Source organism: Rhinolophus ferrumequinum, chromosome 10, assembly GCF_004115265.2.
Source record: "Rhinolophus ferrumequinum isolate MPI-CBG mRhiFer1 chromosome 10, mRhiFer1_v1.p, whole genome shotgun sequence".
In the NCBI taxonomy this organism is placed as follows: domain Eukaryota; kingdom Metazoa; phylum Chordata; class Mammalia; order Chiroptera; family Rhinolophidae; genus Rhinolophus; species Rhinolophus ferrumequinum.
In genome coordinates, this window is record NC_046293.1 from 28,168,617 (window position 1) to 28,184,798 (window position 16,182).

General features: G+C 42.0%; 1 protein-coding gene across 1 annotated transcript in view; it reads right to left on the minus strand.

Moving 5' to 3' along the window:
* The window catches only part of GRIN2B (glutamate ionotropic receptor NMDA type subunit 2B), a 398,438-nt gene that overhangs the window by 37,498 nt on the left and 344,758 nt on the right, over positions 1-16,182 (minus strand). Inside the window, exons 7-11 of the mRNA XM_033118774.1 lie at positions 11,444-11,646; positions 10,522-10,693; positions 10,155-10,308; positions 6,730-6,855; positions 3,904-4,133 (exon numbers count right to left, since the gene is read on the minus strand). Of these exons, the coding sequence (XP_032974665.1) occupies positions 3,904-4,133; positions 6,730-6,855; positions 10,155-10,308; positions 10,522-10,693; positions 11,444-11,646 (885 nt within the window). The remainder of the gene's footprint in view (positions 1-3,903; positions 4,134-6,729; positions 6,856-10,154; positions 10,309-10,521; positions 10,694-11,443; positions 11,647-16,182) is intronic.

Consider the following 16,182-nt stretch of genomic DNA (forward strand, 5'->3'; position numbering starts at 1 on the left):
AAGTCATTAAATGAGAGGGTAGGGAATTAAGTGAGAAAGTAGAGGCAGGGGTGTCAATATCAATCTTTAGCTATGTCATAGCTTTGACACATCCTAGCCAAGTGATTTTCGAGTCAAACACATAGGGACTCAAACCTTGGCTATCTCTTGATAATGTGTGACTTTAGGGAAGTCACTAACCTTCCCAGAGTTTCGATGTCATTATTTATAAAATGGGAATAATCATACCTGTATGAAGATTATACATATATGTAACATACTTAATGTACCCAGTGCCCAGCAAATATGTCCCATCCTTCACCGGGCCAAGCTCTTTCCCCTCCACACTGTGGTTGGCAGACTGCAAAAGGAGAAATCCATCTGGATAGGTGAGAAATATGAGAATTAGCATTGTGGGCTCTTTGTTAAGAGAAGAAAGATGTCACCAGCTTTCTTACATCCTCCTCCCACTGGGAGAGCTGATGGAATGTACAGTAGGGCTGCTAAATGTTAGAACTTGCACCCACATGTAGTTATAGCAAGTAGTGGAATAATTCTGAAGTCACTGATGCAATGTGTTGCTGAAAAATGGAAGTCATCCAGTAAAAAGGAGCCCCAAAATAGGTTTTCATAGAAATTTAACTCTGAACATTCTGATTTTGTACCTTAACATAAATGATATATGGGAACATTTTTCTGCCATAAAATTAAAAATAATTTCTTAAAAATATATAATTTTAATGGCTGTAAATATCTTCCCATCCTAACTTTAAGATATTTATCATTTGATCTGAGTTATATAGAAGATACGTCATCCATGATAGTCAAAACAAGTTTAGGAAATTTTCTCCATCTTAAATGTCATTTTCATTGAAGAAAATTTAATTACATTGAAAAAAGAATCTTCAAAATCACCTCATTTGTATTCTCAATATTATTCTTTTGATGACTTTATTCTTTTCTTTTTCTAAATTCACAGAACAGACTTCCTTTCATACAAAGTCAGTCCCAAGTCTCAAGACTTTGTTTTCTTGAGGTGTTTTGAAGTAAAGAAAACAAAAACTATTAAGAATTTTGACATTTTAAGTGTACTTTCAGAAAACTCTCTTCCTGATATATATCATTGTTCCTGACATTGATATGTAGTTATATGTCATTGTCACTAAAATGTTTTCTATAATTATGTAAATTATGTTGACACTTTCAGTAGGATGCTTACACTTTACTATTTTGTCATTTGCAAAGTTCTGAAATGTATCAGAGATAACCATTTTGAAGCATTTTCAAATTAAATAGCTGTTAAAGAATTCTGCCTCTTTTGTTACTTGCTTTGCCTATAATGCTTAGTCTGCTGCTCTGCGCAAGAGACTCGTAAGTAAATATACCCTGTCTCTCTCTCCCACCACAGATTTTTTAAATGATAACCAAGCTATGATCACAGACCTTTTGAAGCTTATGGCCAGATGCAGGGAGATGGGGTCAGGTACAGATCTGCAGATTACTACAGTACAGTATGGAAGACAACTGTTACAATAAAGGTGTGAATGATTGACATGACAGAATGAGCCAAGACGAGCCAAGAATAGCTCCTCAAATAAAGTGATCTCTAATCTGGGTCTTGAAGTTTCAGTAGGAGTTTGGTGAGTGAAGAAGTGAAGAGAAATACATCCCAGGCAGATGCATGGATAGGAGGCATGGCTGGGGAGGAGAAGGAGTCAAGGATGCCTAGAAGGCAGGATGCAAGAATCAAAGCATTGGCTGATGAGACTGAAGAGCTGGAGCACATTGGGAGTCATTTGTAAATGCTTTGAAAGCCACATATTGAAAATAAAAATCATCTTTATTCTATAAGCAGTGGAGCCACTAAAGTTCTTAAAGCAAAGAACTGACAGGATCCAACTTTTCAGATCACAACCAACATGGTGTGGAGGGCAGAGAGATGCAAGGCCTTTCTGGTTTAAGCAGCCTAAAACGCTGTTCTTTCAAAACCACAGAAGGAAAATAATCTCCCACCATCTCAGTTATGCTTAGTTCAAATAGAAGATTATTCAGTTGTTGCTGGGTGACCCACGAGGGACTGAGAAAGATAAACACAGGGTCCTAAGCAATTCTCGAGACATTTGAAGAAAATAATGTGATAAATATGGTAGATCCCCTGCTTTACAGCCCAAAGCCCCCGGAAGGGCTTTGGCCCACCACACCTCTATCACATTATTTATTACATGGCAACATGGTCCCGCCACCCTCTATGTGGGGACATGACTCACCATGCCTCTGCCATACCCTGATGTGAGGACAAACCCACACGTTGGGACAGGATCCAGCGTGCTTCTGCCACATTCATGTTTTGGGATAGGCATGGTCCCCCTTAGCTATGCCCATCCAGGCATGAAGCCCCTGAGGAAGTAGCTGTTCAGAACCCCACTACTGCCCAGGTTACAGAAATAGGCATGAAAGGTAGTGGTTGTAACAAGACGTGAAGAGAGACGCGCAATCATATTTTCTAAGAGGATCATAATGATAGAGGGACATCGACAAAGGAGCCATGACAGAGAGAAAGGTTTAGAAATGAATTAAGTAACAAATGAGTGTACATATGAATTAATGCATAATAAATCATGAGTTAGAAGAGAGAAGTAAAAAAAAAAAACCAAAAATAAGGACGAAAGAAATACAAGAGAGGGAATATTTTTAAATATAAGGAAGAAAACCAAAGTGAAAAGGAAGACAAATCACAGAAAAAGATAACATGAAGAGGTTAAGTACAATGGATGATATATATACCTCTACTTTTTTTTAATTCCTTAAGAAGCTTGTTTATTTTCCTCACATGCTTCAGAATGTTCTTGGTGAGTAGTGATGAGAGGATGGAAAAATCAGAACCAAGCCCCCAAAGAGAATATCTCTTCCTTTTCACTCTTCTCAAACGATTTGCTAAGTGTTTAAAGTTTTATCTTGGGGAAACCTAACCCATGTAATAAATCATTCACTATCTGACCTAACTGGTCTAAACACACATCTATCTGTGTTTCATAGAGCCGTCATTGGGGAAAACCACATTTTCTAAACCTTAAGGAAACAGAGAAGGAAATTTGTTGTAAGTGAATCTCCAGAATTATTTTGAGGTATCCACGAGCTTTACTGGACATTCCATGAAGGCAGTAGCTCCTATCACTAGTCTTGGACCATTCAATTACCATGGTTATAGGAGACAGAGCTCCCATGTCTCCTATGATGCTTCTGGAAGACCTAAAGAATCACACCCACTTAGAATGGGTTTTGCACATCCTCAACCAAAAAAGATGGAAACCGGCAGACACTTTCCTTCTTCTCTCCACAGCACAGGCCAGCAGGGAGGCCTGCCACTGGTATGGGGGCAGCCCGTTCACTAGCACCACACAGGGCAAATCATCAAGTTAAGTAGTAGTTACTTCTCTTCAGGACATAAGAAGAACAACCCTCCTGCTCAGCCCTGGGGACACACGAGTGTGCAGGAGAACAAAGGGCGAGCCCACAAGCAAACACCACTGGGAGGAAAATGAAGGCCATAATGGGGCCAGTGCCCTCGACGTGGGTGCCTAGGGCGGCCCTCTAATCACACACCAAACGGCAGCCCTGCATGGATAGGCCACCCAAGCGCGTCCAACAAGAGGGACCACACACTCAGAAAGCCGCTTAACATACCAAGCCCCTTATTTGCAGCCCAGGGCGTACTTGTGACAACCATTCACAAATCAAGAGGCGAATGTGAAGTAAAATTATTTCAGTAGGGAAACTGATTTCTGCTCCCAGGTTCCAATTGAAGGGAACATAAGAAAGAACTGTGGATTCTAAAGACAGAAAATTAACAGGTACGTGAAAACTGTGAGTATGGCTCAGAATGGGATTGAGGGAAACCTCGACGGTTTCAAATGGCTCTCTTACCTTTTTGTCACTCAGGCCAGAAACCTGGTCCACATACTCCTCTTGGATCATGAAGGCAGCTAAGTTGGCAGTGTAGCTGGCCAGGAAGATGACAGCAAAGAAGGCCCACACTGACACCATGATCTTGGAGGTGGTCCCCTTCGGGTTCTGCACGGGCACGGAGTTGTTAAACACCAGACCCCAGAGTAACCAAATCGCTTTGCCGATGGTGAACGACGGGCCACCAGGCTCTGGCATAATGAAAAGACAAGGACAGAAAGTTAAGACAGAGTCCCTGCTTCTATTGAAGCCCACAAGTACACGGTCATGTCCTGCTCAGAGCAGGAAACCCTCCGCCTAAGACCCAGCCTTTTTATAGATAGCTTAAGTTGAGAGTTTGTGTCTCTTCTCCTGGGACCCACCAGGAAGACGTAAGAGAGTTACTTAGGAGAAAAATCAGAGGCACGTGGTGTGTGTGTGTGTGTGATCTTGTTCCAACTAACGGTCATGACTCAGGGCACCGAAGGGGCCAGGATTCTACCTCCAGGTGTACAAGACCCTCAAGATCACATCGAATCTAAACAACAAAGCCAACTATCCCACTATGGTCACACACGCTTCCTTATTCCTGTTGTTCCTAAAATTTATATTTGTATCTACCAAGAAAGCATTTCAACTTCAAAAAAGGTCAGTAAGAATTGTGTGGGGTCTTTTTCTTCCGTTGTCAGAGACCTCCTCCAATTTTATTCACACTGATGCTGGATGGCTTTCAGTGCACTTTATCCTGATTTTTCTTTAGCTTCTAGCACTTAGCCATAAATGTTTAAAAGAAACTCTGACCCCCACTCCAATGGCAACACTTCCCAAATGGTTTCCTATGGTAACAGCTTCTGTGTAAAAGAGTATCAGGAAGCCCAGAGAGGAAGTCGGGACCCCTGGCGTGGCCACATGTATCTGTGGGCAGTGAGGTGGGCTGTCCCCAAATTTCTTCCTCCAACCCTCACACAGATAGTGTTAAGACTTCTGCCAATAAATTGCTTGTGACCTTACTGCTATCTCTGCTTGGCGATGGTGAAATCTTGCCTGATGTCTAGGTCTGTGTGTAGCCCTTCCACTGCAGAAATGAACATCTGCCTTCACAGTTTTACAACACATTAGCACAGGTCTTACAATACGATCAGTGATCCTGACAACATCTGCTCAGCCAACTAAATCATCGTTGACTACACATGTTGAGCCTAATAGCTAACTGTATGCACACATCTGTGCGTGTGGACCTCATTTCATGGAACAGATGTGTAACTAAAAAGATGTTTATAAATCAAAGTTTTACACATTGTAAAATGCCTCGAGGGGACTTGATATTTAAGGTGGCCCCATGTTGAACTCCTTTGTGAAGACAAGCATCATTTGGTAAAGTGAGTAACTGTAAGCCCCTGCTCTGAATTCTGTGTCTGAGTTTTTGCCCCCTTGATTTGCTTCAAGTGTAGGGGAAAGTGCACACTCACTTCAGCTCTTGATACACACACACACACACACACACACACACACACACACACTCATGTGCTTCTCAGATGTTTCACTTGTTACTAACGCCCATCAGGATGGGGAGTAGTGATGGCTTCTGGATGACCCTTTGGCACAGGCACAAAGCCACTGACTACAACATATTGTGGAAACATCCACTTGTCCACCCAGAATGCACACACCAAACAAGAAGGCATGTCTGCACCTGGAAATACCTCAGTACGGTGGTAGCTCACAGCCTGGGCTGTGATGGCAACAGTAGTGCCAGGGGAGCATTCACAAAATACTGCTCCCTGGCACCCCACCCTCAGAGATTCTTATTAACTTGGTGTGAGGTGGTTATTCTAATACACATCCAAGGTGGAGAACCACTGTTTTGAAACAAATAATGGTCCAAGCCCCACTCTAGACTTAGTGAATCAGAATATTAGAAAATGAGGTCCATGCACCTTTGTTTTTTCAAGTGACCCATAGATAATTCTTATATGTAGCTGGGGTTATGAATCTTTCATCGTGGAGGCATAATTCCAGGCTCATATTCTGGATGGGATAAGATTCAGAAAAGGTATAATATTTTCTAATCCTGGGGTTCTCAGGAAATTTTACAAGAGCTATTCATAAGGATCACATGGCCTCCTTCAGAGAGCTCGTAAACTTTTTTGAAGTCGATAAATGCCTCAAACACACGCACAGCCCTCGCATCTCTGGACCTACCTAACCAGGAAATTAGACTGCCCCTGTAGAAGCTATGGGTGAGAATTGTTATCTCCTGGCCACTGTACTTCACATACCCAATGCCGACATTCCCTGGCAGAGGGACTGGAGCAGGACACATGCTTGGAGATCTCATACCTCAGTGGTGACCCTCTGGCTGCAGACAACACTTTCAGCCACAACTACCCTACTGTACCCTGGGGCAGCCTATTTTTCCTTATTCTTAATACATGGGTATTATCTGCCTTCTTAGTCCATCTGATCAGACGGACTACTCATAGTCTAAGGCTATCAAAATAGTTTCCTCTGACATGTTCATGCTACATGTACCTACTGCCAGTTTTCCTCTCATTTTCCTAGGGTAGAACTGGGTTTGGGGTCAGGCTTGAGCCAGGGAGGGGACATATAGACTCAAACTAACATATTAATTGGAGTATTTCTAACAAGTCACTTAGAAGGCTGAATTAGAAGGTGAATTAGAAAGCTGAGGGTTCATTTGCAGAAATGCGTAAGTTAAAGAGGAGGCAGATGGCACATGAGAAGTACAGAGATTCGAAATTGACAGCTAGAAATATGCAGAAATGCAACGGCTACAGCTGGCCTTACCTCTGCCATCAGCAAGGCACCTGTTATAACCCACAGGGCTGAAGTACTCAAAGACAAAGACAGCCACGGCGGAGACGATAAGCAGCATCACAAACATCATAACCCAGACGTCAGCACTGAAGGGCTCTGGGGAAGGAAGAAAACAAATCAGCGCTCAAGGTTAAAACAGAGAACACGCAGATTCTGATTAATTCACATATTCATTCATTCCTGGAACATGTATTTTGGGGAGAAACAAACTGCAAGTGTGTACGTCCCTTCAGACAGCCAAGGCCCGGGTTGGGGAAGAGTAAGAGGTTGTGCCCAAGCATCTCCATTTCCCTGATGGGCATGGCAAGGTCTGTTTTCTTTCAAACACCTGAGAAGGACAGCCTCTTGCCTGTGAACTTTTGAGATTGTAGAGATAGTTTCTGTCATTGGATCAGTATCGGGGTCTTTTAGTAAATGGTACAATTGGAAGAAGTACTAGCTATGGAATAAACGGATCATACTGGACGGGCTCTTGGTTGATGCTCTCACCTATGTGGCCACAGCCCACAGTGGAGACCTGGAGTAGCTTTCGCCAATGCTTCCCAGCCTTGCAGCCCAATTCATTCTCAACAGATTTACTTACAATTTCAGACTTGAAAGGGTTCAGTAATAATTTCGCACAACGAATAACTCCCTTGCTCCTTTCCTTCCCTTCTCTTCAACTTTCTAGTCTAGATTTACTTTTTTGACCCACTTTGATGCATATGTTTTATGAGATGTCATTAGAGTATGCGAACATAAGTCAATGTTAAAAACTCCATCCACATTAAATAAGTATCAGTATCTACAATGGCGGGAATTTAGCATATGAAAGAAAACATGCTTTGGCCGTAATTAATCAAACAACTACCAGCTACTTCCTATCACCAGGTGACATGGTTGATGGGACAAGACCAGGCAAGAGAGGAAGAATGGTCTGCACACGCTTTCTTTAATTTACTTAATCATTTTTGCTGAATCCCTTCCATTTGATCTAAATCTCTCTGGCTGAGCGATGTCCAGAAATTGAACAATGTATTCCAAGAGCCATCTCTCTGAAGGCCTATAAGAAGGGACAATCGCTATCCTGTCCCATGATACAATGTTCCCTCAATTGTATCTCAAAATAGTTCTGGCCTTTTTAGCTGTCACAGCACACTGTAAACTCATAACTAAGTGAATTAATATGCTGTTTTCTCCACCTTCCAAAGCATTAATAAAAATGAAGTTGTAAAGGGGGGAAAATGGCTAGAAATTAGAAGATGTTTTCTTCCTTGAAATCTACTTAACTTTTGAACTCCCAAGGGAATTAGAAAAACCTGGTCAATTAATCAATTTCAAAAGGACTTGGATAAGGTGTGTGCCAACTGTGAAATGCAAAACCTTTCAGTAGCAGCCAGAGATGCCAGGGTGGAAGGCACAATTCAAAGCGTCTATGCCGTGGAGTGGAGAACACTGCTCCCCCATTGGCCCTACTGATTGCAATCCTACTTTGATTTCACTTTTGCTTAAGATTAGGGAATAACTAATCTTCTTAAATAAAGTAAAAGTATATTTTCTATGCTTTCTTTCCCCCATTAAGCCCAGGAAAACTTTCTGTATACAAAATATGAGAAAAAACATTTGTATTGGTCTTTACAATTTAGAAAGTACTTTCCCTCATATTTTATGCAATCCTTGTAATAGCCCTTTCATTATGAGATCACCATAAGATTACCACATCTATTTCACAGAGCAGTAAACAAGATTGAGACGTCAAAGTTCTTTTTAAGTTCATACTGTGGCAGGGCCAGGTTATGAACTGAGGTCCTCTGAGGGCAAAAATCTGTGCTTTCCCATTGTATTATATCTTAGTTTCTGACCACCACAGTGGTTCCTGATTTAGGAGCTGAGCTCTGAAATACCCCCACGTGGAGTAGAACACAGGCTCTGAAGGCAACCACATCTGGGCTTTAAGCCTGGATCTGCCCATTACTAGCAGAGAGACTGTTGGAAAATTGCTTAACCTAAAATTCAGTTCCTATACTATTAAATGGGTACAATAATAGTTTCCGTGAGATAATATAATCAAAGTTTGTTCAGTAATGCCTGGCACATCACATAGCAGGTGTTCAACAAAGGCTGGCTTCTCTTATTCCTATAATTAACTAACTGCTCCTCCTCCAAACAGACACACACACACACACGCACCTGCTTGGCATTTCTACGACATTCTAGGGCTAGCTGTACCAATGTATCGCTGGCTCTTTCAGTTCAGAAGCCTTTAAGGTTAGTGTATGCTGACAGGGTTAGAATTGGAATGTAGTTTTGTTTGTATATCTTCATGTTCTAATTATTCTTATAAAGGAAAAAGCAAATAAAATACGTAAGCTGTGATGAGGACTCATGAATACATTGTGTGCTATCTAATAACATTTCATGTAAAATTGGCAGGGCCAGGATTTGTTTCACTGTGAGTAAGAAGGGTGGCTGAGAAACTTGAGTAATTTATAGAAAAATTCTATGGAACCTGTAACACCACTTTGTAGTGCAATAGTTAAATAATTCCCACCCCCCACCTCAAATAGAGCTTAAAGAAATGTTAGTCACTGTCTATTCCAATATCCTCATGTGGAAAATGTTGGTGTCCTTTAGAGAGACTGTGACTCTTCTAAGGGCTTACGGTTTGTTTATGTCCAAACCAGGTTTCCCATCCCCTAGGTGACATTTTATTTTGCAACCCCTTGTTCTCACAGCCCCTGAAGAAAATATGGGGTATGAGCTCACAAAAGACCTCATCTAACTGAAATCTTGGCCTTATCTCACCCAATCTTATATGATATCTGAGGCTTCTGACACTTAAGTGATGCTGGAGAGCGGGGAAGAACTGAATGGTATAGGAAAGGATGGAGCGGGGTGGTGGGGAGAATCAGATCAACGTTCGTTATCTGGCAAAACCTCAGAAAATTCACGTGAAAAGAGAACACATTTTTTGGTAGCACTGAGTTCAATTCTTGAAGATAATTTAAAATAATAGGTATTTCAATGACATCCACAATTAGAAATTATTCAAGCAGGAAGCAGCTTCAAACATTAGCAAGTCGAAATGCCCTCTTCTATGGATGAGAAAACTGAGTCCCAGGATAAAGCACATCTGTTCAAGGTTAATGACGAGTAGCTGGCAGGGGTGAGACTAAAGTAGGGCCCCTGGTGACCAGTGCGGCACTGTTTTCTTATAAGGTATCATACTTTCCTACTTTTGAGGGCTGGCCTTCAGTTTTCAGGTTGGAGAATAATCAGTGTTGAAGACCCCAAAATGAAATCCCTGGCTGAGCTCAGCTCCTAGCAAACAACCTTCTGGCCATGTGTCAGTGTTCCTCATTCCATCCACCTGTCCTCATGTCCATTTCCTTCACATTGGCAAGCATGTCACCTACCTAAGAAGGCAGAAGGTGAGACGGTCCCATTGCTGCGTGACACCATGACACTGATGCCAGTCTCTATGAAGGGCACAGAGAAGTCAACCACCTCGGATCGTTCTTCGTTGATGGTGAGCGACCCCACCGCCATGTAGGCCCTCTTCATGACCACCTGGGGAGAAAGACGCCATGCTGCAATCAGAACATTCAGGAAGGTGCGGGGCCACCACGAGGAAAATACGGCCCTCCGGGGGTTTTCTTTGTATAGCGGGAACAGTATAGTCTACTTGGTATTTTATAAAATTTATAAAATGAGTGTTTTATATCTAAAGGAAACAAAATAAAAGTGCAATGGAAATGGCCCTTAATTCCTAATGAGACTCACCTCTCCAATCATACCATTCCAGGTTCCATTGATTTTCTTCCCATGCTTGCCATTGGTAACCAGGTAAAGATCATAGGTGAACTTCACAGATTTAGAAATTTTCTTAAGGATGTCGATACAGAACCCCTTGCAGCATTTTTTGATGTAACCTGGCTCCTCATCTGTTTTATTCCTAACCAGTGAAAGAAACAAAACACAAGAACAAGGCTTTTTACAAGAAGCAAAATATTACCCTTTGTCGTTAAAACTCCAACCCTGTTCACAGCTCAGTACTACTATTTGTCTCAGACCTAGCGAGGGCATAAATCAGACCACTGGATTGCATTCCCTCATTAGCTCATCAGAGGCAGCCAGGTGTTCTCACAATTTTTAATGCTCCTTTGAAGTATAATATACATCAGGAAAGTACACATACCCTAAGGGTTCAGTTGAATGAATTTCCATGTACTGAACCCACCCATTTAACCAGCACCCAAATCCAGATACAGAAAAGCTACCAGAACCTGAGTTCTGGCTCTGGTTCTCCCTTTCAGGCACTTCCCACCCATTATCCTGACTTCTAACAGTATAGATTAGTTTTATGTACTTCTAAAATGTTTCTAAACCTCAACATTTCAGGACCTGCTGGCCTAAGACAACTTAAAACTTATGGAGAACTTAAATCTCCATAAACGTGAAGTCCTGGTACATTGAGACCAGGCAAGGCCAAGGCCAAAGAAACGTCAGCATAATTAGGAGAAATTCTCCCAGGTCATGGTCAGACCACAGGGCTGCCATTAATTCCATTGCTCGATGTTAACTGAAAATCAGACATGGTGCCCAATTCACTCTATGCCTCAGGTACCAGGCCAGCCAGGTGCTAAGAGCTGGCTCAAATCTGACCATCCCATGCCACCCGGAGCCACTGGGGAAGGTGCCGTACTCAGAGACTATGCGTTTTTGGCAGGGGACTGTGTTCCTCATGCAGGTTCCACTCAGAGGGTCCACACTTTCTACAATGACAAACGGGGCCTCCTCTAGCGTTACAATGCTCAGGTGGTCATCCTCCTGCTCTTCTGTCTCAGGACACATTCGGGGCCACACGTAGTACTTCATCTGCAGGGACTTGTCTTTCCATTTCCCGACCTGCACAGGGATAAACAAAAGACTCAAAAACCTCTGTCTGAGACACAGCAGCTTCTCCTAGCATGACCCTCGAAGCTATTCAACAAAGGCCAACAGATGCAGCCATTGCACATAATAGAGAGAAGAATCCTTTGAAAACCATATGCTCAAAAGGAGACTACTGTGTCCACATCTAAGAAAGGTAATCTGTTCATTCACTCACCCACTTACCAAACATTAAAAGAGGACCTACTATGTGCCAGGCACCCTGTTAAGCCCTGTGACCCAAAGAAGCATCACTCTCCCTTGCACCATTCTGCCTTCCATCAAGCTCAACCTCAGTGAAGGAGTCAGAAATGTAAATAAATGTCTGCAGTGCTATATGGAGAGTGCTAAAACTGAAGCCTGGACCAAATGCTGGGAGGATGACAGTTTCCTGCCTTGTGTGGCTGTTGATTTTTTTTTTTTAAACTGTAACAAGGAGTATGATAGTGAGTGTGGCAAATATCTTTGGAAAGGTCAACAAAATGACCGAAGCAAATGAGCCAGAAGGATGTGTTTTGGCTTGTAATAGAGGTGCAGTGAGAAGTCATGTGGAGAACTGGGTAGATCTGATTTGGAATAAAATGGTAAGTCAGGATTAGAGCATACTGACACAGCTTGGCTGGCGAAGGGAGTGTGGCTGGGCGGTGATGAATGCCACAGGTCAATGCAGATATGCACCTGCTGGACTGGGTAGGAGCCCCGGAATAAATCACATAGGTCTTTCTGTGAGCTGTCACATATGGCCACACAGGCTGTGTGTCCCAAGTTCAGGGAGCACCATTCGCACACACTCCAATGTGAAAGGCGGGTCCCTCTGGAATCAGGCCCTGCTGCCAATCATCAGGAAAAATGTGGGGGTTCCATTATCTTTTAGAAAAATCATTCAATGCTGTTTTTATAGTAGAATCTGCATGACCTTGTTGGTGGGTTCTTGTTCTCACTCTGTCATTGAGTTTATTGAAGAACGAGGGAAAAACCTTTTTATTTCCTATAACCAAACATCTTCAATTATCACAAGGAATTATGGATTGCAAGCTTTTACACTTTCCCAGTCTATAATTTCCTCCACGCAGCAATGCAAATTAGGAGCACAGGTGAGGCACTGAGACTACAAAACTATTATATAAATCAATAAGGAGCAAAGAATGGGCTGTACTTCATAAATTCTCAAGCAGGCTTAGATTAACAGCCTTAGATTTCCTTATTCATACAAAACCAAAATTCCTTCCATCTCTGTTTCTGCTTTTGTCTACACTCAGGTTCTACCTAGTGCCTCCCTCGGTGTGTTTGTATCACCTTCCAATCTACCTACATAGTAGGTGTTGCCTACTCCCCTGCCCAGTTAGGCCTACCCAGCAACTGCCCTTGTTTTATTGTGTCACTATAACATAGGCAGTGGCTTGGTGTCTTGGGCTGTCTTGTTTAGAATTAACCCCGATGCTGGTTTTCCTCCAACTGCGTAAGCTGTATATCACTTCTGTGTTCAGAATTATACACTGAACAAAACATTTGCGTTCCTTTGTAGGTATAGTCTTCTCTGTACTGTTGGCCCTCATGTCGGTGCATTTGTCTTTCCTCATATTGCCAAGACTACTTATTTCTAAAGCAGAAATGTCCAAACATCTTCCCAGCCCTGTGGAGATATTAATGTCTTCTGCCTGTGGTTAGGGGGAGGTGCGGCTTGGGGAAGAGGAGAGCCAGCCCTGGGGGCTCATGGTGTTGGGTCACCTCCATCTCCAAGCAGTTTCATTTACCCCAGTGGCCAAAGTGATAGTATTTTCTGTGCGTTCAATGATGTGAAAAAGGTTGGAAGTCCTCAAGTACCTTTTTTTATTTATTTTTTCCACTGCCATCATTTCCCCCCAAGAGTCCCTTTGGATATTTTCCTTTTAAATCCAAATTTATTGTCTTTTATCATTCTTGCTACTAACTTAGGCCAGTGGTCCAGCAGCCCACTCTGAGACTACTGCAGGCCACTTCAAACCTCACATAAGGTTCCTCCTACAGTTCACTGAGAACACTGCTGCCAGGTAGCTCTTCTTAAAACATCACTCGATCATATAATACGTACTCAAAAATTTCAACAACCTCCCACCATCCTCAGGATGGTGTCTAAACTCACCGAGATGGTCAAGGTCTGTGCATTGAGTCTTATCTACACTGATCCAGTTAACTTCACTATTTTGAAACATGAATCCTTTGTTCAAGTTGGAAAATGAAGTTGGTATTGGGAGCTAACCTAGGTTAATCAGGAACAGGTTTCAACAAGCTAGCTGCATTTTCTTTTCTGATAGACTTCCAATATGTGAAACAAAAATGCTGCAGACATAGCGTTTTGGCAGTGTTTTTCATGACACCCTTGTGAACAAGATGGAATATAATATAGATTATTGTATACTTTGATAGATTTGAAAGGAGTTTAAAATCCATATCCAAAAAGAAAAAAGTAAGATTTTTAAAAAATGAATCAATGCCAACATTGAAAGAGGTCTCTAGTGACATGTCAGGGAACTCTGTTCTTAGAAGTGGCCTGTATAGTGTTTCAGAAAACAAAACAGAAGTCATACTCACAGAACTGCAGATAACAAGCTAGACTGGATAGAAGATATATTGCATTGCAGAATCAAATTTGGAAGCAATAGGAATTAATTGGCATAATGGACTGAACCAAGTGGAATGAAATTTAACAGTATTTATACTTAAAGTCAAGCATTTAGATTTTAAAAAAGCAACTGCACAGTATTGAAAATGAGACACTTAAATTAACAGCAGATAACATAAGCTATTGCAATATCAAATGGTATATTTATAGATTTACAGTGCCAAGCACAGGGGATGAGGGGAAGGCATGGATGACCCCACCCTGCTCTGTGTTTATCATACCACAGCGGAAAAAGTATGTTCTGATCCTATAATTCTATGATCAACTGATTCTGATTTACCGTATCATTCTCATTTCCCCAACAATAATCTGGTCATGCAGTCCCTTCTAGCATGCTCTTTCCCAGCTTCCTGTCAAGCTAGCTACATCATATCCTTGCTTTTCTTTAACACAATTCAACCAACACCATTGCACACCAATTTTCTGCCAGGCACTGGGCTAGGAGCTAGAGATAACAATACCAGGTAACATTTATTGAGGGCTTAGTATGCACTAGGCACTGAACACATCTAGTAGTCTCATTAATCATCACAGCAAACTTGTGTGATGGGGCTTATTGTTGACTGTCTCATTTCACAGATGAGAACAGAGGGCTTTGATGACTTGCTCACAGTCTCGAGGTACGTGAGTACAGTGTCAGGATTTGAAGCTGAACAGTCTGAGTCCAGAGCTTGGGCTCCTACACACCACATGGCACTGCTTCACAGGCAGTGAAGGAGTAAGACATGGTCCCTGTCCTCCAAGGACAGTCAGTTGACATTAACATCAAGTTAGGCTTTGGTAATGACCCTAATAAAAGATATATATGTAAAGTACTCTGGGGTTCAAATAGAAGTGATTATTTTGGACAGGGTCGGGGAAAAACTAGAAGGAGACTCTTATCTTTCAGCTGGACCTTGTAATGTGAGTGACAGCTCTTCAAGTGAGGTGTCCTTTATCCACTGAGGCAAAGCAAGAGCTAAGTTGCAGAGTCCTACAGCCGCTCGATGGAAAGCCCAAGGATAGACCTTCACAGCCGAAAGGTATGATGTGTGAAGAGAAATGGTCTAGCCCAGTTCTCCTCTTCTTCCTTAAAGACCTGATCACTGTAGCCAGATGATCTCTATTATTCTAAAGAGCCAAATGGATTGTACTTATCTCTTCGCAACTTGTTGTGTCAGGTTGGTAGCTTGATATTGGCCATGGGCACCATGAAATTGGCAAACACTACAAATCAGGGCTTCCTCTGTCCACCCCTGCCTCCAGTTGTTAAACATTTACCAGCTCACCACTACCCAGAATAACCAAATCATTCATTATTACATGCTATTTACTACTTTATTTATTGATTTTTTTTTTTTTAACTATCAGGTGTCTTGTCTCCTAAACTAAATTCTAAGCATGCCCCTAAGTGTCTCTGTGATCATGAACACATTTCTAAAACTCTCTGAGCCTCAGTGTCCACATCTGTAAAATAAGGAGGTGACTTCCAAGGTGTCTTCCACATAATCCTGTGATCCCAGGATCTCTTGAGGACAGAGGCTCTCTATACACTTCCATCTGCTTAGAGCCCAGTAAAAAGGTGTTCTTAGTGGTTACTTCCTAAGGAAGGGAAGGATCTGATTTGTTAATACAAAAGCCTAGCTTGTCATAAGGTCATGATTCCTTTTTATTGTTTCTTCAAGGATTATTGCAGTGTGAAAGAAAGTTAACAAATTTCTTGAGGACTACAAGGAGAAACAGAATTGAAAAAAAAATATGCTATGAACATCAGATCCACAAAGCCAATACACAAATGATCATGTTAAAGAACACGTTTAGTTAGCTCAAGTTAGTTACCTCAACTTCTTGATGGAGCAAGAGAGTTAGAA